The sequence below is a fragment of the Ammospiza caudacuta genome, chromosome 1 (assembly GCF_027887145.1).
Source record: "Ammospiza caudacuta isolate bAmmCau1 chromosome 1, bAmmCau1.pri, whole genome shotgun sequence".
Classification (NCBI taxonomy): domain Eukaryota; kingdom Metazoa; phylum Chordata; class Aves; order Passeriformes; family Passerellidae; genus Ammospiza; species Ammospiza caudacuta.
This window is the reverse complement of record NC_080593.1, coordinates 140,246,584-140,271,433: the sequence shown is the minus strand read 5'-3', so window position 1 is coordinate 140,271,433 and position 24,850 is coordinate 140,246,584. Positions and strand designations below refer to the sequence as shown.

The window sequence follows — 24,850 nt, the reverse complement described above, 5'->3', positions numbered from 1 at the left end:
ATATGATTACTTGTATAGCAAAATGCAAAAGAAGCCCTGAACTGCACTGTTGAAACTTGATGCTGAATTGACTATACAATCACAAAGAATTTCAGTTTGCTTCCTTCTCCAGCACCTCTTGAATCTATAGCTTGGCTTTAAGCAAATTTAGCAGTAGTGACACATTCTGAAAAACTCTGCTAAAATTTTCATGAAAACAGGCAGCTAGATAGATGTAAATTACTAGTCCCTTTGCAGAATTCACACAATGGAGAGCAAATACAATCATATTATTAAACAATGAAAATTCACAGAAGGGAAAGGACTAGAAAGCCTTTTTTTTTTTTTTTTTTTTTTTTTTTTTTTTTTTTTTTTTTTTTTTTTACAGCTGACCTCCTCAGAAAATAAAGATTTTTATCTTGTTTTTTTTCTTTGCTTGTTTTTGAAGGGTTAGATAGGAGTCTGAAGATAGCTGAGTAATTTCATTACTTTAGATTTTAAATGTTAAAAAAACCATTGATACTTGCAACTCTATTATTTACTTTTTAAATATTTTTTAAACTGATGTGGTTTCTACAAGTGATTGTATTTCTCTGTATCTACAATAACCTCTGCTAAATGAGGATCAGTCCGAGAAGCATAGAGCGGTCGGGTTTGAATTCCAACCCCCCTTCCATGAGCAGGGGCACCTTCCAGCCTGGGCTTATACACCTCCAGGGATGGGACATCCACAAATTCTTTGGGCAACCTGTTGCAGAGCCTCACCACCCTCACAGTAAAGAATTTCTTTCTAAGATCTCATCTAAGCCTACCCTCCTTCAGCTTAATGCCATCCCCTATTGTCCTATCACTACATTCCTTTGTGGAAAGCCTCTCTCTAGCTTTCTTTTCGTAGTCACCTTCTAGGTACTGAGGGACTACCAAAATTATTACTATTTCTGAATCCATGTTCTATTTACTTCCTACTCTACTGTCTAATGCAGAAATTCTCTATACTTATGCAGAAATTACTAAAAATTAAGATCAGAAAGTTACACTTTTGAAATATTAAAACTTGTAGAAAATAAAAATTACAGTTTTCAGCCTGCGGCATACAATTTCAAAAATTATAAAATAGGAAATATAATTATAAAATAATAAAATATGATTATAGTAAATTACCTGAAAAATAATGTCACAAGAATATAAACACATATAGCAGGTCACTAGAGTGTTTATATAAATATATATTTACGTATTTTATTGGTTAATGTGTTTTTATATGTATAAATAATGTACTCAGGACAATATCTTTATTATTTGAAATACACATGTAAAAACTTACAAGACTATAGTTAGAATTTTTTAGTAAATCTATAACATTCATTGAAAATGCAGCAAATTTAAAAAGTTTATCTTTTTTTAAGTTTCTTTTTAAGAAAATGCTAAACTATAATGAATTTTTCCCTTGCCTCTTTGATGCAATTAGATTACTTGCCATTCAATCTGTTAATTTGTGGTCAAGATAAAGTTCATGTTTGTTCTCCTGACACAGTAAAAATCTTTATTTCAGTTCAACAAAAGGAAATGTACCATTTTTGGCAGAACACAGTACAGTGGTTATTGATAAATGAAGACCAGCAGCCTCTAAATATGATCATACACTGTTTAACAAGGAAACAAAAAAGAGAAAATAAAATACAGTCTAATTCATATTCAAAAATTGGGTTGTTTATTTCTCAAAACAGAGGCATATGCATTCAAGGAAACATACAACTTGTTTTTGCCATGGAGAAATTTGTTTCCAGTTGTATATATTTATATCCCTTTGTGCACCCTCTCCATTCCCCCAGATTTGACCTTCGCATTTGGCCCTTTAAAAATACCCTATAATCACTGTATTGTTCTTGCTGACTATTTTATCTTCCGTGCCATATTTGGATTGCGGTGACTTTTTTTTCCATTAACAGTTTCAAAATTGCCTGTTTCATTTCTCAGAATATTCTTGCCTGCTGTATCTTGTGTTCTCTCATATTTCTTATTCAAAGTCTGGTACTTCAGGATAGGTTTTTCCTGCAATTTCTTTCACTTTGCATTTGCAGTATTCACTTAATATATGGAACTGGAAATCTCATCTAATTTTCATATACGTATACACTAGACTTCTGTATTTGAGCAAGTCACCTTAGGGTCTTTCATAATCATTTATGAGAAATAGTCACTTTTACAGTGCATCATATTAAAAGACCAGTATGAGTGTAAAGGGTCTGAATGACAAGGTTTTAGAACAAGGTGGGCTACAAGGATGGCTTCTGTGAGAAGCTCCTGGAAGCTTCCCCTGTACCTGACAGAGCTAATGCCTGCTGGCTCCAATGGTTCTTCAAGGATGAGCCCATTACTGACACTGATAGCATCTTTGGGATAATGTATTCAAGATAGGCATAAAAACTGCAATTTTAGCTGGAGAAAGGTATGAGATCATGAGGGAAACGTCACTGCACACACCAAGGTCAGTTAAAAAGAAGGCGGAGAAAATGCTTCAGACACCACAGCAGAGCTCTTTTGCAGTCTGTGGTGAAGACCATGGTCAGGCAGGCTGGACCTCGTGGAGGTCCCCAGTGGAGAACCTCATGCTGCAGCAGGTAGAAGCACCTCAAGGACACCTGGCCCCATGGGAACCATACTGAAGTAGGCTCGTGGCAGAACCCATGGAGAACCCCACACGGAAAAGATTTCCTGTGAGGACTTGTGACCCCATGGGATATCCCACTCTAGAACAGTCTGTTCCTGAAGAACTGCACCCCATGGGAGAGATCTGTGGTGGAGCAGTTCATGAAGAACTTCAGCCTGTGTGAATGACTCAGTCTGGAGTTTTTTGAGGGCTCTCTCCCATGGGAAGGATTTCACCCTGGAGCAGAGCAAGAGTCTGAGGAGTCCTGCCCATGAGGAGGAAGGAATGGCAGGGACAATGTGTGATGAACTGACATCGACCCCCATTCTGTGCCATCCCTGCACTATTTTGGTGGAGGAGGTAGAAAAAATCTTGAGTAAAGTCAGGTCCAGGAAGAAGGGATGGGTTGGGGGAAGGTGTTTTAACATTTGATTTTATTTCCCATTATTCTGCTCAGATTTCATTGGTAATAAACTAATTTCCCTAAGCTGAGGCTGTTTTGCCCATGACAGTAATCCTGAGTGATCTCTCCCTGTTCTTATCTGAAACTATAAGCTTTTTGTTAGATTTCCTCTCACCTGCCCAGCTGAGAAGGAGAAGTGATAGAGCCAAGGTCAGCCCAACACAACAGGAAAGACAGAGGTATACTGGACTGAGTCAAGTTGAAGGTTGCCACAGTGATTTGGGAGCTGGAGCATATGACTAGAGGAGTAGCTGAAAAAAATGGATATGTTCAGGTTGGAGAAAATATATGGGGCTCCTTACTGTTGTCTTCAACTTCCTAATGGTAAGGTACTGAGAACATGGAGCCAGTTTCTTCTAAAAGATAAATAGTGGAAAGGAAAAGAGAGAATGAACATAAACTGAAACATGAAATTCAGATTCAATGTAAGGTTTAAGAAATTTTCCATGATTGAGGTCAGACACTGGAACTAGGGCCCAGAGACAGTCTCTGTAGACATTATCTCCATCTTTGAAGAGACTGAGAGTAGGCCCAAGAAAATTACTGTAGTTGAGACCTTGTTGTGGACACAAGGCCTCCTGAGGCCCCTTCCAACCTACATGATATCACAAATCTATGATTTCTTTCAGCAAAGAACATAAGATTCTTTGTTTCATAAGATTTATATATTCTCTGTTGTGGCCCTAAAAATATAGAAATGTAGCGAACATGTAGACTTTTATATTGAAGATGCTTGGAGGAATCCCTTTCATCCTGGCTATCCCAAATCTAGCTAAACACCATTCTGCTTTGTAACTTCACTTGAGTTGATAGTACAGGAGGCTGATTAACTCTTTGGTCACCTAACAATATTCATAAATACTAAAAATTTTGAGAACTGCCGTAAAATGAATTTAAAATGTTACGTGGTTTTTTAATGTGAAGTAGTCATATAATATGAAAACAAATTATCATGAGAAGAAAGGGATATTTGAGAAATGGAAAAAAAAAACCCCAGTCTTACTTAAGTTCTATGTTTCAAAGATACCAGAAGAGAACATGATACTTCTATTAGTAAGATAACACAGTTTCATTTCCATTACAAAGATAGATTTAACAACATATTTACTGCTGTCCTGCTAAATGAATATTTCATTAAAATGTTTTCTCATCTAAACATTCTATTTTTGCAAGTATGATTTCTCTGCAGTTGTCAACGAACATCTCAATTGCATACACAGTTCAGAGCCCAGAGGAAATGTTTAAATGCAAACATTTCAGTCCAAGAAAGAAAACCCACCCTCTAAGTGCTGGTATTCTTTAAGAGTTATGGAAATTCAGATATGGAGGAAGCAAGTTACTAGGCTGATGTAAGTCACATGCCCATACCATATTCCTCTTGCTTTTTTTTTTTTTTATTATTTTTTTTAAAGCTACTAGAAAAAATGAGCATGACAGAAAAATAGCAGTCTAGGTCACATTTCTCATTCACTCTCAGTAAATGAATAGTCATATCCTCTTAATGTAAAACTGCCTAAAATTAGAACAGCAGCTTAAGATTCACAGAATTTCAGAGCTTATTATAGAAAGGAATATATTCCATTTAATGAGGGGATTAAATGCTTTCATTTATTGCACAATTTGAAATGAAATGCTTATGCACAACACAAACTACCTAAAAAAAAGAAAAGGGGACAAATCAGAGAAAGACAGGACTCTTTTGTGTCTTTAATAATGTTCTTGTTTCCATGGAAACCCTGCCAGTGTGATGGATAGACTTCTCTAGGGAACTGGTGATCACATAATGCTTCCTAATTGTTTAGCAACAACTTGTTTTATTTTTCAAGTATAGATCTTCACTTAATACCACACGTATACTGCCAAAGGATACAGGATAAATTTTATGAAAAGAAGAACAATACAACATGAAAGTACACTCACTACACAGAAGAACAAGGTAATGCTTTTGGTTGACTTACACAAACTCTACTCTCACATATTAAATACATTAAAATTTATGTAAGAATGTTTAAAAATAAAAAAATTAAGTATAGATAGAAAGCAATCCAATTTTTAAGAAGCAATAGAATATAAAAAGGTTCCAATTGACCCTGTTAAAACCTCCTAAATCTATTCAAGCTGAATTACACCCAGCCATCTGACACATGTGGTATCCAATCTATGCAAAAACTGCAGCTTTTTTTTTTTAATAGAACCTCAGTGAGAATACTCTCTTTCATCTGAATATTTAGTAGAAGAAATAATCTGCATATACACATATGCATGTACAAAATTTTAGATTTGTTTCCTGTAGGAATACACTGCATCATACATTCTGAACCTAAAATCACTGTCAGTGGATTTGAGTCTGAAACCCAGCCCATATCACCTCTGCAGGCACTTGCAAATAGATGTCTGAGGCCTGTGCCTTAAAACAGAGCTGTCCTGAGTTCCTTTCTTTCTTCCTTTGGGGTAGCCTGTGCATCAGTCTTATTCTTAGGTGAACTTTCATTCTTGTCCTCATCAGACAGATCTGCAAAACAGTCTTTAGAGTCTCCCAATTTTCAAATTCTCCAAAAAGCTTCAGTTTGCATAGGCCTATTTTGCTTGTCAAATATTTGTTCACATTAAATACTGTAATTTTTTTTCAGGAGTTTGTAATCTGTAGTTACAAAATTAATTTCACTGAGGTTTGCAGCCTCTGGGCAGGGGCTGTTATGAGACCTTGAAAATTGTGTGTTGGTTGTTTACATACCTACTAGACGTGACTGTGACTTAATCAGTTCATTTTTCTTCATTTGCTATTTGCTTTTTGGGTTTGCTTTAGATTTTGATACAAAGATGAAATGGTAGTTTAACAACATGAGATCTTTGGAGGTAGCTATGACAAATGTTATAATTAGACATGAACAGTTTATCTTCAGAACTCCCTAAATAGATGACAGGGAGAGAAACAAATGCATTTTTGTCCCAGAATTCCATATTCTTTCCTAAATGTACAAGTTATATGACAGACATCATTAACTTCATGAAGTTTGTTCATTTGTAGGATTTTAATGCTCATATTTTTATCTTTGCTTTTTACATATTTTTTATAAACATGTCTAATATTTATCCACAAACTGAAAGCTTTTACCAAACAGAGATATCTGATCAGTATCCAGAAAAAAATGTGTTCTCTTAGCATGCTAGAGTTGCTTATAAATGTCAAGCTATTCTTCAAGTGTATCTAAATATTGATGGCAAAGCTCCTTGCTAGCAGCTTCTTTATTTGGACCATAGATCTTTCAGACTGTTACACAAATGATTGTACAAAAACTAAGAAAAAAAGTTGGATCTTTGGAAAGATTGGAAGAGTGAAATACTGGAGATTATGGAAAAGGGAGATGTTAGTGTAATTATCTGTACGCATTTAGAAAATCTCTTAATTGGACCTTCTATGTACTAGCCTAGCCAGAGAATGGCTGAAATGCAGCAGAATCTACTAAGCCTGCCAACTCCTGTGCTGACATTGTGCAGATTATACATTAATTTATTCTTGGACTAGAGGGCTACAAAATCACTATTGTCTGTAAACCATTTCCAGAGTGCTGGCACAAAGCGGATAATATGCAGCATTGGAATTTATGTCTGAGAGGAAATTATTTGGCTAATAGCAAGATCATTATAACATCCTTGTTCAAAATGGCAGGTAGTCTTACAAATGGCAGGGTAGACATGAAACACAAGCAAATACAATCGAAAAATACTTGAAATTAGAATGGTTGTAAGGCTGTATGCAACAGCACAAAACAAACAGAATAAACATGCAGTGTCAGACTTAGCAATTCCTGATATATGGAACATATTTCTGTCTCTTCTATGCCCAAATGAACCTTTGGTCAAGCAATTTATCTAAGGTTCTAGGTGGTGAGCAGTAGTATTCATGATGGAGAAACAGGGCATGTAAACAGCAATGTGCTATAACAGACTGAAGAAGATACTGAAAAACCAGATTACCCTGTAGCTTTTCCAGTAAGCAGAGCCTGAAAAAACTGTAAAATCATTTCCCTCACTGACAAAACTTCGAAATTATATCTGGAACTTTAAGAATTAGATTACTGCTATTGAAGAAATATTGTTTATAAATCAACATTAGCTTATGATAATTAAACCAATTTCTTGCATTTCTTGTAGATACCTCCAGAGTTGAGAGGCAGAAATTTGATAGAATGAATGCTTGAAAACTACACTTCTGAAAGGCAGGTGTGCAGATGGATATCATCCTGGATTTACATACTCTTTTCCAAAATCATCTTAGGAGTTCTGTAAAAAGTAGTATGGAAAAGGGGACCATGGATCCAACATACAAAATTAATATAGATTTGTATTAAATGGAAAGTCAAGTAGTGGGCTTCCTAGGTAAAGTCTTTGTTTACCAAAATAGCATATATATTACCCTTCCCAGTAGTACAATATCTCTGTGGTAGCACAATCCTTTGAATCCCTTAATCTTTCCCGCTTCCTCTGTTGTTGTTTTTTTGCCTCTTGCCATCACCATTCAGTTCACTGGAACTTGGGGAAATGGCTGTAAAGGTTCCTGGCGGAAAAGAACCTGGGGGCGTTGGTTGGACAGTGGCTGAACATGATCTAGCTGTGAGTCCAGGTGGCCAAGAAGGTCAATGACAGTCTGACCTGTGTCAGTGACTGTGTGCTCAGCAGGACCAGGGCAGTGATTGTTCCTCTGCACCCAGCTCTGCTGAGGCCACTCCTTGAGCCCTGTGTTAAGTAGAATCTGAGCCTCCCACTATCATAAAGACACGGAGAGGTTGGAGTGTGTCTGGAGCAGGGCTGGTGAAGGGACTGGGGCACAAGTCTGATGAGGAGCAGCTGAGAGAGCTGGGGCCATTTAGCGTGGACAAAAGGAGGCACAAGGCAGACATCACTCTCTACAGTTGCCTGAAAGGAAGATGTAGAGTGGTGGCTGTTGGTCTCTTCTCCCAGGTAACAAGAGATAAGGAAAGAGGAAATTGTCTCAAGTTACAGCAGAAAAGGTTTAGATTGGCTATTAGGAAAAATTTCTTCATGTGAGCAGTTGTCAAGCTTTGGAACAAGCTTCCCAGGGAGGTGATAGACAGCAAGGCCTGATGATACCGATATACTGAGAGAAATTTCTTTCAGGATAGGTCAGAAGGATGAATCTCTGTTCCAAGTACTGTGTCAATGCATTGAGGCAAGGAAAAATGATATTTTGAATAATCTCTCCTTACCCTCTCAACACATCTATGTTACATGGAAATTTCACCTTATGCTGTTTTTATCTGATGTGTAACTGCAGGTTTTTACAAAATATCCTGGTAGCTTATGTACTATTTAAAATATGCTTGGTAAATAATTAGGCAGAAAGAATTAATAGTCAAAACTAAAGGCAATCAGCAGGAAGCTTGGCATGGCAAGAACATGGATATTCCCTTACATAGGTATATGATTGCTCTAAGGAGAGTCACTATTCAGAGGAAAAGTCAAATATCATGTTTGGAACATGCTAATGCTATTTTTAACAGTAACAAGACTCTGAAAGACTAGCTAAACATTACTTAATAAACAGCATATTCAGTGGATAGCCTGACTAATGTGGAAACCTCCAAATTCCCTGAAAAAATTCCTGTGCTTAAAAAAGTGCTCCAACATGAGGCAGTTATAATCTAGAACTCCATTAATATATTTTTATAATGTAAATTCATTCAACATCAGTAAACTAAATACATTTTTTCTTGTTTTAGAAATGAGAGAAAAACATTTCATTGAGCATTCAAGATTTTTAATATCACCTTCCTTTAAAAAAAATTTTAAAATCCATAAAAATGTAGAAAATATTTGGTTAAAAATAAATTCCTATGGTTCTTAGACTCTAAGATATATGAAACACATTTCCTTAGTTTCTTTTTAGCTTTTTAATGCTGTTAGAATTGATACTAAAATCAGTGTCTGTCCAATGAGTCTACTTGCACAGTTAAACATTGTGGAAATCTAAATTCAGACCCTTACCCACTACATACTTTAAATATAATATGGTAGTTTGATATCCAAATACAAAAAGCTAGCAGTGTAGTGAAAAATTCTTACTGATGAATAGAAATAACTTCCTTACAAATGTGTTCAGCCCCTGTACTTTTAGGAAATTATGAATGGATAGGTTCACCACAGAAAAGCCATTGAATGCTACGAGAAAATTTTTAGTGTAGAAGATCTGAGTATTAGATGAAGTTTGTTTATTCTTACACAAAATGAATGGTTAAATTGTCTTCCAGAAATGTTTGAAATTCAGTCCAAGGAGTATGGTATACTATGTCCAAGAACATGGTATGCAGTATACTCTGCTCTCTTTGATAATTGCAGTGCTTAAAATAACAGTCAGAAATTACTACGTATGTGAAAATAAACACCTGGTTTACTAAGGATTTTTGGACAAACATAAAAATGTGTCACTATTGGGAATGAAGTGGAGAAAAATAATGTAAAAATCATTAAGATGGTTGGTGTTTTTTCTCTATGCTGCTAATGAACTGAGTATATCGTGTGCAAACAGCTGCATCAGTAAAGGAATTTCAGAGGGACTTCTTGGTATAAATTTAAGAGAGTTATCCTTAGCACAGAGAAGGAAATGCCTTTTAATTGGTACCTACAGAAGTAAAAAGAGCAATATTATAGTAATCAGGTTGTGTCTCACATATTAAATGAAAATATCTAATTTATTGTATCTTTCATCTGATAATTATAAGGCCATTAGAAAGTGTAATGAAAAATGCCTTACTGTGTCAACTATACATGACTGGAATATCCAGCCACTCTTCCAGACAGATCCAGATGAAACAAGATCAAAAGGGGAGGACCTTGTTCTATGATATAGGATTGTCAGAAGGAAAAATAAGTGAAAGGAACTATGAGCATATTTACTGTATGTTGAATCTATATTTCATTTTCTGATTATATTTGAGTGCATCTCTATTTAAAATAAAAAAAAATACAAAACCAAAACAAACTGCTCAAGATTGTGATCAAATGTTAAACCTGTAATAACATGAAAAACAGTTCCCAAAAGTGCCATCAAACTGTGTGAGACATATGAGGCTGTGTTTAATTTAAGGCAAGAATTCACAGACTCAGAAAGCAAGTCATAAATTTGCAAAATGGGAGTTGGAAAACTCTTTTAAGAGGTCTCTTTAAATAGTAGGAATTTTTCCACAGACATACTTATAGCTGTTATATAGACTTCTTTTTCTTGCACAATTCAAGCTTACTTGAGCAGCTACAGTAACCTGCAAAAGAGGATAATGGAGTCACCATGCACCTAGACATAAAGAATAACTGGTTCTACTGGGGCTGCCTGGAACATTTAGAAAGAGCAAACGGTTGGCAAGTACTTTGCTGACTTAGCTGTATTTAAAATGCAGCTATTATTCTTCTGCAGTTATTATTCTTATACTATGACTAATGCATAACTGCATGTTATTTGGAAAGAACTGATTCTCTATCAACGAATTAGGAAAGGGAAAAACCTGTCATTATTGTACTTGAGAATCCAGAGAGCCAGCTATTGTGCTGTCCATTCCTCTGCTTTCTCCCTCCAGTGAAGGAGTGCTCTCAATCCATTTGCTGTACTATTTATAGGTGATAAACCCTAGCTCAGTGAGTATCAGTCACTCTATTTTGATTTACTTAGGTGATGGAAGCCTAGTGTTTGTTAATGATTATAAAATTTTACTTCTGTCTTTGGTGTTCCTAGTGGAAACTGAACACTATAAATCCTTGGTGTATGGATAATATACACAAGACTTGGATAAATGACAGAAACTCTTTAAACTTTCATCTCCAATTAAAATAAAATTCCAGAATGTTTGCTCATGAAGTTACAGTCATTATTGTTATTAATAAATCTCTGCTTTTTAAGTCATGTTTAGATAAACAAATGTAGAAAAAAATGTTTATCATTCTTTAAGTTTGACATGAAGCAACCACTACCTCAGCATTTTCACTTGGTGTTCAAACATGCAGGAAGAATGAATCTCCAAATATTTATTTTTCGTTATTTGTATTAAATTAAATAAGAGTAAATGAAGAGTTAAACCACAGCATTTTTCCTACAGATGCATGCACTTTGCTTTTTACTTCAGATAGTTAGGAAATTTGAATCTGACACCACATTTTTGGCTAGCTTAGAGATTTATAGATTGCAGTAAATAAACACCATATTATTCTGGGACTTTGGCCAAATTTGTCTACTGAAGCCCTTTAATTTGAGTCTTATCAAAAGTGCTTTGTTCCACGGACAAAACAGAAGGATAAAAGCCTTGCCTATCTACCTGGAATTCAAAAATTAATGTTCTGAATAAAAAAACCTCAGAAACCAAACAAATCCAAACAACCAACCAACCAATCAACAATAAAAGTAAAAGCCAAATATTTTTCATTAAAAAATGTTATTTAAAAACCAGGACATTATTTAAAAAGTGGAACAAGAATTGAAATTGCCCTCACAGTTTAACTGGACACATCCAGAGACCAAAAAGACTATGCTGTAAGTACGACCTGTGATCCACGAAGCACAAAACTTCTTAGCTAGTCTTTGCTAATCAGGGCCCAATACTTCAAAAGAAAGCATAGATAAATTAAAAAAAAATCAAGAGGAAATTAGCAAACATTACTAGTGGTCTCATGAGTTGTGAAGTAAGATAGCATTAATATTATAGTAGTTAAAAAAGAGCTAAACTAAATATGTAAAAGGAAATTGCAAAGAGGAGGAAAATAACTTTTTCTAATGTGCATTGGTGCAAAAGTATATACGATGAGGAGGGAAGAGGGAGGTGGAAGATAGTATGTTTAAATTTCAATGGGAAAAAATGTGGAGTAAATTATATAAGTTCTTTCTAATAATGTTAAAAAATATATATAGAAGACCACTGCCTTTGGAAAATGGTAAGGTTTTCAAAAACTATCAGGACATTATCTAGTGGGAATAGATCTTGCAGTGGAATGCAGGATTCTTTAAGATCTGAAATCTTTACAGTTTTCATCCTGCCCTATTGCCTTTTCAACAAGAAACAGCAAGGTGAAAATGCATGAGAACTAAAGTGTGTGAATTAGAGACTTCCTTGAGCTCTTTAAAGAACACTTCACACCTTGCCTTGTCTTTATCCTGATAATCTGAGTTCCTTGATTGTTCTAGTGTTCTCTGATCCTGAACCACAAACCCTGGACCAGCCCATTCTGCATCTTTGTCTTCTGAAAAATTTGCACACATCCTTTGTTACACTCCAGCCATGTGAGCTGCCCTACTATCTCAGTTATTCCAACAATGTTGCTCTCCTGTGACTCCTGCTTTCCTCCCAGGCTGACGTGAGGCAGGTATGCTTTCACCTTGCCTTACCATTTCTGATGTCACCCATGTGCCCATCATTCTGCATCCTTTGTTTATGAACCCTATCCACTGCTACCTGACTTAAATGTGGGTCATATAAGTATTGATACTGAAAAAGATTGCTTTCCTCATGGTTCTCTAAAGAAGACAAAACTAGGAACTAACAGGCGTCAAAAACAAAGACTATTTTTTTTCACTATTAGTTACACAGTTTTTACAGGTTCCAAGATGTATACAAAAATTTTAAATATACATACTTACAATTATATCAGAAGAAAAGTGCAAAATATGGGGGTCTGTCTCTTCTGTCATGTCTCAAGAGGAAATGGCCTCAAGTTGTGCCAGAGGAGGCTCAGATTAGATATTAGGAAAAAAAAAACTTCACTGAAAGAGTGGTTAGGCATTCAAACAAATTTCCTGGGGAGGTGATGGAGGCACCATCTCAGGAAGTGTCCAAGGGGCATCTGGATGTGGCATCTGGGGATATTGATTATGGTGATGCTTGGTTGATGGTTGAACTAGATAACCTTAAAGGTCTCTTCCAACCTTGACAATGCTGTGATTATGTGAATCATATAATATTGTGATATGATATTAAATCCTCAAAATGAAAGATGAGGGAACTGTGACATGGAGAGAATTGATGCATAACTGCACACAAGGAAGTTTCTTTCTCTGAACTGCAAAATACCAGCCAATGTTAAGAGTATTTGGTCTAGGAAGGTTAAACCGATGAGGCAGATAGTGATCCTAAATTCTCACAATTGAAATTTTTTACCTCCTCTCGGTTTGCCTTAAAACAACCCAGAATTAACTTGATGGTGTAGTGCAAAGAAAACTTTTACCCATGAACTGTTTTGTGCAGCTGAGATAAGGTTACCTCCACCAGTTAACAGAAATGCAAAATAAATGTAATGTGCTCCGCTTGTACAGATCTACCACCAATAGTTTAATCCTAAACAAAACTCAAAAGGCCAATATACAAGATGAACGAATTAACAAAACAGACTGTTTGCCTATATGTTCATTTCATTAGCTCTGTGAGAAATTAAATCTTTTCTGGTGGAATCTTTCATACACATATAGCAAAAACGCTACAACTTCATTAAATTTAAATACGTTTCCAGAGTCAAGATAATTTAAGGCAAATTGGTTTTAGCCTCTGAATTTGAAGAGCTGAATGAAAAGATGAATAAATTTTGTGGAATTCCAAATTTATTTTAGTAACACAACAGTATCATCTTCAAACTCCTTCATCAGTGTACAATTGTAAATATTACAATTTAAAAACAAGCTACAGTTTTGGAAACCATCCCACAAGATGCCAAAAGTGATGTCTTAATATTTAAATAAACCAGCAACACTTCTGATAATTATAAGAACAAGATTAATTAATGCTTAAGATGAAGATTTGTGTTCCATAGGTGAATCAATCTTTAGGCTCAGAAAGATGCAGCCTTAGACAGATGTAGTCTTGAAGAATGCTAAAATGTCATACTAGAATTTTAGCAATTAAATCTTTCACCTGCGAAAAACACAACTGGCCATTAGTTATTCTCTTGAAGAAATATTTGAAGGACTTTAAATACTCCCCAGGAAACTAATTTGCTATAACTTCTGCCTTCCAGATGTAATTACAAATGAATTATAAATCAGGATTTGCAAAGTGATACCAAAATTCTGAACAATATTCCCACAATTTCATTTCATATCCAGGTAAATTCTCATTTTAGGCAGAAACTGAGAGATATTGAAAGGTTTATCAAGCCATAATTTCAGCAATGTTAGGGAAAATATAATAGTCTGTTTCAAAGCCTATGGCAGACAAAAATTTTAGATTAAGCAGTTCAGTAAATTGGGTTAATGAACCAGTAATTACTTTCAAAGTATCTCAAATTATTTTCCAAATATTATTTCTGCTAATTGATCACTACAAAGGTTTTATCCAAGAATGCCATATAAAAAAGGAGCCATAGAAGAACAAGAGGGCGTTAAAGGGTAACAATTGCCTTGCAAAAGCAGAATTTACTAGCCCAAACTGGGATTAAGCTAGTTAAACATTTAACACCCATCCTCTTGGAATAGTCTTTAGGTGTTTCTAACAAATAAAGATATTCGTTTTAAATCAGATGGGAAAGACCGAGTCTTTTTTGTAACTGACAATTCTAGTACGGTGCTTTGATGCTAAACATAATGCTAAAGCGACATTTTACTCTTTTGGGTTCCTTCTTCCCATTCATTCATCTTGATTACTCAAGTAATCTTTATCCCTTTCAATTGCAGGTATAATTCTCACTGTTATGTTGTCCTCAGTGAAAACTTCACAACTTAATTTCAATAGCATATGTTAACATTAACAATTAGCACAACTTCTATGTCCTTTGTCCTTCATTAAAAAAATTTTTAATAAAACAGGACATGAAAGCAGTGTTTCAAGCTTGTCATAAACCACCCAACTAACTTCCATCCACTTGTGTAAGAAGTCCTAATTCCCACCTTTACAGTGGTGGAAATGAAAATTCTGTTATTCAAGAAGTTTTATTGTGTTCAGTATTGGGCTAGATTTCTTGATTTTAAAAGCTGATCTTTCTTTTTTCCTCTTCATTGCCTATATCAATTGTTACAACAACCTTTTGTAATTAAATTTGATGTTATTGGTGCTTTTTCTGGAAAAAGTAGCAACAAAAGGCATTGTTATATTTGTTTTTTCCTTACTTTGGTGTTCACTACAACTTTTCCCAAACATTCTCTTCCTTGAATAATTACATTTACTTTCTTTCTTCTTTAAGCAGAAGTTAATTTATTTAGAAAGAGTTAATTTCTGCTTCTTTCTCCAGTCCTCTGCATACTGTTTGGAGATGTAATGTAAGAGGCTTGTTTTCCAAATTAGCATGGTTTCTGCACTGATGAGTTTAAATTACTTTGATGCATATACCTTTTCATTCTGGACTATATCACACCTCCTGAGGGTTAGTCCGCTGCTCATACAACTTTCTAATGGATCTTAGGAGAACTTCCTTCACTACGATAGGAATTACCGAAATTACATAAAGATGTGCAAAGCCAAATTATGTTAACCAAATGGAAGTATGATTCTGATGTTCTGATTAATATTCTGATGTGGAGGTATACATTTTTAAAGAAAGGACAAGTAAGAAAAACATTTTAAGATATTCAAAGCTTTGAAAATATAAATCCTGATTTTAAAAAATGAAGCTAATAAAAATGAATTATTTTTTGTTAGAAATATTTCCATAGTTTGATTACTTTCTGAAAATTTGTAATTTTTTTTTCAAGTATCATTGCTATTACAGTAGCACATCATTGCATGCCATAAATTTTCACATGGGAGCAGTTCTCCATGCATCCTAAGGATTTTGTTATTTGACCACCAATATCATAAATGAAGAAGCACTGAGTCTAGACATTAATTGATTGTATTAAACCTAATTGGAATTCTCATGAATAGTGTTGCCTGCTTAAGGAGAATGTACAGTGATAGATCATTATTATTGCTGGTATATTTTCAGTGAGTTAGGAATATATTTAACAGACACTACATATATCAGTAATGCTAATATTGTTTTTATTGTCAATACAGTAAAACTAGAATATTTTACCATTCGTGTTAGGAATATGTGGTAAGCATTTCTATTTCTGTGCTAATGACTTAAAATAGCTTTACATAACTCAGCAAAGTTTTACCTCTATTTACAATGATAAGAAATCCATGGTTCTGGTCACATAATAAAAATCACATGGGGATTTGCTATTCTTCAGGCTCAGGTTTTTGTTTTTTCACACCAGCAGACTCTGCATTATTTCCCTGATAGTGAGTATCAGAAAGAATAGTGAGTATCCTGAGAATAACACTAATATAATGAAAAAATATAAGTGTGGTAAGGTACAGTGGTGAGCAATTTCAAGGCTTTTCATAAATGGAAAAGTTTGATTCTATTGGTACAAAAAATTATACATTTAAAGATGTCTAAAGTAAAGAACTCACAAAGCTCTTTTATTGCAAAAATTCAAAGCAACAAAAGATATTGTATATTTTTTTATTCAAAATGTCATTCTGGGTGTTATTTTGAAGATCTTCTCTGCCCTGCTTGAAAGCACACAGCATGGTACTTGAAAACACGCAACCATTATTCTACTATTTCAATAAAATAGTAGATCTTTTTCATCAATTCCACCCCCCAAAGAATCTTACTTATTATCTCTAATTCTAGGTAGAAGCATTGGCATTTATATTTTTTTAAATACCACCCATAAGAGTGTTCTAAGCCACTGATTACTTATTTGCCAAAAAGGATCTGCAGAAATGTGTTGCTTATGTACATATACATAATTCTAGAAAATATTTTTTTGTTTTCTTTTCAATTTTCTCAGATAATCTAACATGTTTCTTATCCAGACTCACACAGCTATACTTGGGCTTTTCCCAAGAATAAGCAAGAATAACTATTTGTGTATAAGAACTCGCTTCAGGCAGAAAACTGCTCGTTCCCTGTGAGATGTAATTTATTCCTGCTTTCAAGTTAGTGCACTCTATTTTCTTCTGTGCAGATTGTCAGTTCCAATAGTTAATGCATTACATGGCATCAAGTGCAGTACTTTGACTTTATATCCTGCTTTGTTCTTTACAAAGCCTACATAGACCAGCTTATAACAAAGATGCCAAGGCAGTAGTCTTATTTTACTGTTTATATTACTAGGTTCTATTTGACATGATTTCATAAAATCATAAATCCATCTGCAACCAAATATATCTGTCTGTGAAAAGCTTACAATGCTATATAATTATTTCTTGGTAATTATGTGAAGTTTAATTTTAGTGGGTTTTTTTTCAAAATTCCATACTATTCCATACCATACATAAACAAATACAACCATTAAATATAAGTGCATTGGAAGGTCCACAAAACACTTTAATTTAATTTGAAGCTACTCTGTGTTGTATCTGACCTAAAACTCACCTCATGGAGTTGAAATATGTATAGTCATGTATCTGTGTACTTACACAATTATAACAGTGACTTGCAATTAACAAATTTTTTCAGTCCAGTGGGTTCTGCATAAAGGACATGGCAAAATATTTAAATAGTGAGCTGAATATTTTAATTCAATTCTGACATGTGTTAGATCACTTTTAAAAATAAGAGTTTATAAATATCTCAGTTAAGTTCATTTGGAATAAATCCACTGAAGAAGATAGGTATAAAGAGACATATCTTTATAATTACATACATATATATATATTAGAGGGGAGTTACAGAATTTCTAGACTTGGAATTTAGTATGAACCTCTTCAGCCTTTTACCTGTCATGACAATATATGCAAGAAATAACTCAATGTCCTCCCAGATAAATAGTAAAAAAAGGAGAAACACATTTTTTCAATAGAAAAAATGAAGCTAGACCGTGGGTTGTATGCTTCTCTGATCAAAATACATGTTCATTTAGACAAGTAGAAAACCAAAATTCCTCGTTGAAAATACAAATGGAGTTTTTATTTTGGCAGATAATTTGTAGCTATATGTACAGACAATTGGAAGGTCCACAAGACACTTTAATTTAAATTTTATTAGAGCATCTAGGAATACAAATACAACTGTATTCTGCACTTGAAATTTCTGAATTCTAAAAAAAAATAAATTTTAGAATGGAGAATCTTACAACACCCATTTTAGCATGGAATAAGAATTTTTTAGAAGACATAAATGTCAGAATACTTCCTTGATTATGAAAGTGTGTAATTCTTATAACCTTTATAGAATGAAAATATTATATACAAGTGTAGCATTATTTATTACTATTAGTAAATTGTTTCTAGTTTGCTGCATTATGGAGAAACTGCATGCTGCAACATTAGCTCAGGAATAGGTGATATAATTAAGCTTCTGTCAGATTTCATTATTGAAAACAACCTTATCAAAACTAATTTTTCAGGCGAGAAGGTTTATTTAGAAACTTGTCATGGATTGTGCATGGGGTAAGTCAAAGAATCGCTAAGTTTGGGAGGCAACGCATTGGGTGGTCTGATCCAAACTTGCTACTCAGGCAGGGCCAGCTAGAGCACATGGCACAGAATTGTATCCACCAGGACCCCCAAGTCTTTCTCCACAGAGCTGCTTTCCAGATCAGCCCCCAGACTGTGCTGGTCAGTGGGGTTATTCTTCCCCAGGTGCAGGACTGCTCTGTCCTTTGTTGAATTTCACACAGTCCTTCTCTGTCCATCTTTCCAGCCTGTCAAAGTCTTTCTGAAGGTCTCACAGAACTCAGGTATTGGCCACTCCTCCCAACTTTGTGTCATCAGTGAACCTGCTGAGGAGACATCTGCCATTTTGTTCAAGTCATTGATGAATAAGTTAAACTATCCTGGGCCCAGTATGGAACTTTGGAGGACACTGCTCGTGACAAACCTCAAAGTAGACCCATGTCACTAATTACAGCCCTGCTACTCAGACATATTTTAATCGACCTATGTCCACTCATCCAGTCAATGGTTCCTGATTTTGTCTATCAGGATTTTGTGAGAGACAGCATCAAAAGCCTTGCTGAAGCCAAGGTAGAGAATATCCACTGCTCTTTCCCCATTGATCCAGGTAGTTGTTTCACTGTAGAAGGCAATGTTTGGTCAAGCTTGATTTATCTTTAGTGTATCCATGCTAAATATCTCTGGTTGCCTTCTTCTCATCCATATGGATACAGATGGCCTTCAGAATGAGATGCTCCATCACCTTTCCAGGGATTGAAGTGGCGCTGACTTTGAAGACCTTTTTGAAGACCAGGGTGAGATTTGCTTTTTTCCAGTCTCCAGGCACCTCTTCTGTTGCCATGACCTTGCAAAGATGACTGAGCGACCTCGCTATGGTGTCAAGAAGCTCTTGTGGACACATCCTGCCAGAGCTCATGGGCTTGTGGATGTCAAGTTTGTTTAGGTGTTATCTAACTCAAGCCTCCTTCACCAAGGAAAATTATGTTACTAAAGATTGATGCAAAGAAGGCATTTGATAACTCTGCCTTCTCTGTGTCCCCTGTTACCAGGATTTCTTTCCATTTACTAATGGGCCCACATTATACTTTTGTTTTTCTTCTGTTATTGATGTCTTTTAAGAAACCCTTCTTGTCCTTGACATCCTGGTCAGATTTAATTACAGATGGGCTTTGGCCTTCCCAATCCCATTTCAACTTTGACAATCTCTATATTCATTCCATGTGGCTTGATTCTTCTTCTAACTCCTGTGCATTTCCTGCTTATGCTTGAGTAACGACAGGAGTTCTTTGTTCATCCATGCAGGTCTCTCTCCCACTTTGCCTTTGCCTGATTTCTTGCTCATTGACATTAAGCATTATTGGTTTTGCAGGAAGTCAACTTTGGACATCAACCAACTCTCTTGGACCCCATTTCCCTGCCGTGCCTGATTATTCCAAGAAAATCCCTGAAGTGCTCACATCAGCTTTCCTGAAGTCCATGGCTGAACTCTTACTTGCTCCTCCTTTCCTGATATGCAGCTCCAAATTTTCATGGTCACTGCAGCCAAGGCTGCCCCCAGCCTTCACATCTCCAAAAAGGAGATGCTGTTAATCTGAGGTTGAGCAGCTCACCGTTCCCTGTGGGATCCTCTAATACCAGTGACAGGAAATTTTCATCAATGTTTTCAAAGGAACCCCGTAGACTATTTTTGCTTTGCTGTGTTGCTTCTCCAGCAGCTGGCCTGGTAGACAGAGTCCCTCACAAGAGCTGGTGCCTTTGACTTGGAGGCTGCTCCAAGTGCCTGGAGAAAGCCTCATCCTCCTCCTTCACCTGAGCAGGCAGCCAGTAGTAAGCACCCACAGCAGTGTCACCTTTATTAATCCACTCTTTGATCTGAGCCCATAAAATCTCAACTCACTCGTCGTCCACACCAAGACAGAGGTTGGTACATTTCAAGTGTTGTCTCATATAGAGAGCAACTCCACCATGTAGTTGACCAGAAAAATAAATACAATTTCGCTTTTTTATAATTAGGGTATTTTTTCACTTCTAATAAATCTAATAAAGTAACAATATTTTAATGAATACCAAAACATGCAGGTGAAAATCTTTGTGCATTCAAACAATATTCAGTTAGAAAGAGGCTTTGAAATAAAGCAATCATTAAATAAGTCTGCTGATTTTTCAATAAAATCCTATAGAGACAAGTAAAGGAATATGAACCTATTTGAGGACTAACTTTTTTTCATTAATAAAATTTGGCCCAAAGATGTATTACTTTTAAAAATGCAAATATTGGTATAATTTAACAAAACAAAAATTAAAACATTAGTAGAGTGTTCTGCTTGTGACATTACAAAACACTGTTGTTTTCAATGAAATTCCCCATTTTGAGACATCAATCCATAATCATCACAATGCTACAGCACAAGCTTGACATCTTCCTTATCTCTTCATTTAAAGTGAAGGCAATGTAAGAGGAAAGATCAAAAATAAAAATTAAAAAAAAATCCTCAAATTTATTTGTCCTGAAGTAGAAGAGGCAGATGAGAGTGATATTTACACATAGGTGATTAACAGACGTCTGTGATCTTATGCCTGCTGACTTCTAAGTGTGCGTTAAATTCAGTTTCTTTCTGAAATGCAAAAACAAGCTAACAAACAACCCTCAAATTAATATTGAACAAAATATACTTTTGTTCTGTTCTTAGTTTTTTTCTTGCTTGTGTCAGAATCCACTGCGTTAGATGTAATGACCATTGGTAGGGAATAATAAGTCATATATCACAGGAAATCTTTAAGGATGAGTGTTTAATCAGAGTCTCCATGGCAAACAGTGAGAAAGAGATAAGAAGCTCATTAGTCTATAATCATCTTTAGCAACCTTTTGCAGAATTCTGTGTTGGATAATTGTATTAGGCTAAATTAGGAGAGATTCATTTGAAGGGAATCACAGGGGTGCATTTTATGTGTAAAGTTAGATGTTTCTGATATAAAACATTGAGTCACAAAAGGAACTCTTGAAAATAATTGGTTATTTTTTCTTTTATTTGACATAGCAAAAAAATACCTTAACAGCACTTTATGCATTAAGACTTTAAGCCATAATGTTAAGACTTAAATCAAGAATCTGCCACATTCTTAGGTCACATTTCAGTAATTTGTAACCACCACTATTAAAAAATGTACCTTGGATTGTTTTTTTGTTTTGTTTTTGTTCATCAAACTTTTATCCCTTAAATTCCTCACTGCTATTGATTAAAGAATTGTCTTCATGAAAAAAAAAAAAAGTTTTGTTTCTGCAGTGAATCGAGCCATTGTCTTAATCTTCTTTACGTACATGGAAAAGCTTGAGTCCTTCAGGCTCTAGACAAAATGACAGTTTTGAAACCTAACAGAACTTGTTTCCTCTTTTTCTGAACCCTTTCCAATTTGTTAACTCTATTTTGCTTTTAGAAATGACACTGTGCAGATAATGACCTCTCTAATTATGAGTTTAAAAAAATGATTTTCATATTCTCATGTAGTTGTCATCCTCTAACAAACTAGTGATATCTAACCACAGGGCTACTTTGGGAGTTTATCTTGTGAGTACAAATTTACACAATAGATTTTCATCTCCCCTTGGAGCAAAACCAAAATATATCCAAAGATCTCCTGAAAATGAAATATCAGAAAGAAGAATGTGTAACTCATTCAAGAATACAGTTTTTTATGCCATTCATTTCAAAACTGGCAGATTGAGAATTTGAGCAATGGAGTCCATTAGACTTTGATGTTGTTACAAATATAAGTCTTTTTCAAGTCAACATATGCTCATCATATCTTTTGCATTCTCATCTCCAGAAACTAAATTTGGATATATGACTTGATTTTATATCCACTTCATTATTACCTAGCAATTTTCAGGGAAGTAGGAGTGAAGATTCAGAAGTTATAAATATTTTTACTGGATAATAGTATTATTAAAAATAAGGTTATAATTTTTTCAAGACCATGGATAAACATATTTAATAGCTGTAATCCAAGAACAGGAAATGAAAGTATGGTATTTCCAATGACACTTTTCTCATACATAATTAATTTTCACAGTGGTGTTTAACCATGTTTTATCTAATCTGTATTTATTAGGATGGTAATTTCAGCTGGAATTTTTTTGTAGACTCTGCAATACTTCATCAACATTTTAGACAAATATAAAGGTTGCATTTTGTAAAATTAACCTGTGAATCTAGAAACTGATCCCAAGGTTACCTGGCATATTGTCTTTGCTTGTGTATAGTAGTGATAATGCCTTCATTTTATCGGCATAACCTCCTTTTGCTGTTTTGCAAACATTATTCATCTTTAACAATATTTCTCTCAGAAAATAAGATTTACCCGTAATACAGGCTTCCTTACTATGGCTATATTTCTAATAAGAGCCAAGAAAAAGGATTTGACCTACAATACCTGTTACAATACAAGGGATTTTCTATATATAAATCTTAAGATAATTAAACCTGACTGACAATGAGGTAAAATCCTGTAACTCAATTGTTTTGGCAGTTTCATATTTCTGTTTGCTCAATAACCAAGTTACTACTAAGACAATAAGTCAGTTCTTAGAAAGCACTAAGAGATCCCAAATCTATATTCCCATACTTGCAAATACATCGTAGGCAGACATTTATGTTCTACTTATTACTAGATTTCTAGTTTTATTACATAATATATATTTTAAAAATAAATGATAACTATAATTTTAGTAGAATATTCACCTGAAAATTGGTAGGTATATATGCTGAGATACATCATATATGTCAGCAAGAGATCAAAATATTCAAAAGAGGAGTTATTTAATCATAGTTTAAACGTTAACTATTAATAGAGAGATTAAAATTTGTTAATACTAACATATATATTCAAGAACATTACTGTAGGATTTCTCTTACCTCTACAGATAGGAACAGGAAAGTCCCACGATGCTGTATTGACAGAGCTGGCTATGCAAGTAAGCTGTGGGTGTCCATCCAAAATATATCCAGTTACACAGCTGTATCGGATTTTGTCACCAACATCAAATCTTTGACCATACAAAATACCTTTTGGTGGAACTCCTGGGTTGCCACAGGAACTACTCTGTAATTCTGGAAAAGATACGTATTTATGAATTAAAATGTTTTTATACTTACAATGTTGTGATAAATAAATGTTTCATTTTGCTTAAGAGTATAGAACACAAGGCATGTTAGGACAGATAGTGTTTTCTTGGATATTATACAACTCTCAACACTGAAAATCCATTGCTGACTTAGTGTATTTAACATTTCCTTAAGTACCCAAATATCCAAAGGCAGAAAAAAATAAGCATGAGATTTTACTTAAGCTCCAGCTATCATGCAATTTTAAAATTAAATTGATACAAAAGAATGATTTATTTTGTACCAATTACATTTGGAAATCATACGAATACCTGTCATTACATACAAACAGGAAACAAAGCAGTTTGATATATTTCTGAGTTTCAAGTTACACAAATTCAAAACAATAAACAAAATTGTAATACAAACATGAAAGAACATCAGGTTCAAATTGAACAAAATCTGGAAGAAAAATAAAATTAATCATGACAAAAGAAAATTTTAACAAGCATAAGCCTGAGCATGATCAGGAATCTGCTTAATGATTTAATAGATTTTAGATAATGAGGAAAATGGATGAAATACTACGGGTAACTAACTTCTGAGCAAAGAATTAGTTAATTTAATCATGTGAAATACCTCAGGTCTGGTAACTTTTATAATACAGAGCTTTACACTACTGAGAGTCCAAAATCACTCATGGCTGCTCTTAGTCTGATCTCTGAGGCCATTAATTAGAGATCAGTTTCAGTAGCTGGTACTCTTTTGACTGCGTACCCTTTTGACTGGTGTTTCAGCATCATAAATAGCTTGATTACAACATTTTCAGTCATTTACTACCAATGTCCTTCAGTTAGTTAATGGACATTAAAACATAGATATTTTGCAAGTGTGAACAAAACATGTTTTATAATCCCATCCTGACCTCTTCAAGGCTTGTGCCAATATACTGGCCAGCCTAATGCTAATGGAGAAGAGGCAAATCAGATAAACCTGTATTTGGATTCATACCAAATTCCCCTAATCTAAAGCAAAAGGATGGAAGAAGAGAGGGCTATGTATGTATTGTTTTAATTTCTTTTCCATGAATTCCATGTGACTAAAACATTCTTCAGTAGCCCTGAATTGCTCATGAGTGTGTGCACAACATATTTAAATATCTAAGGTGTTATAGGTTTCAATTAAAAAAAGATATATAAGCACATTAAAACAATCAGTATGACTCCCAACATTCATTACATTCTCAAACTTCAATGCCCAAAACTACCAAGAACTAGGA

The 24,850-nt window shown here is 34.7% G+C and overlaps 1 protein-coding gene across 3 annotated transcripts in view; it reads right to left on the bottom strand.

Moving 5' to 3' along the window:
- CSMD3 (CUB and Sushi multiple domains 3) overlaps positions 1 to 24,850 on the bottom strand; it is a 586,238-nt gene that overhangs the window by 413,466 nt on the left and 147,922 nt on the right. For all 3 annotated transcript variants that reach the window (XM_058820586.1, XM_058820594.1, XM_058820602.1), the window contains exon 4: positions 23,383 to 23,577. In XM_058820586.1, coding sequence (XP_058676569.1) covers positions 23,383 to 23,577 — 195 coding nt within the window. The remainder of the gene's footprint in view (positions 1 to 23,382; positions 23,578 to 24,850) is intronic.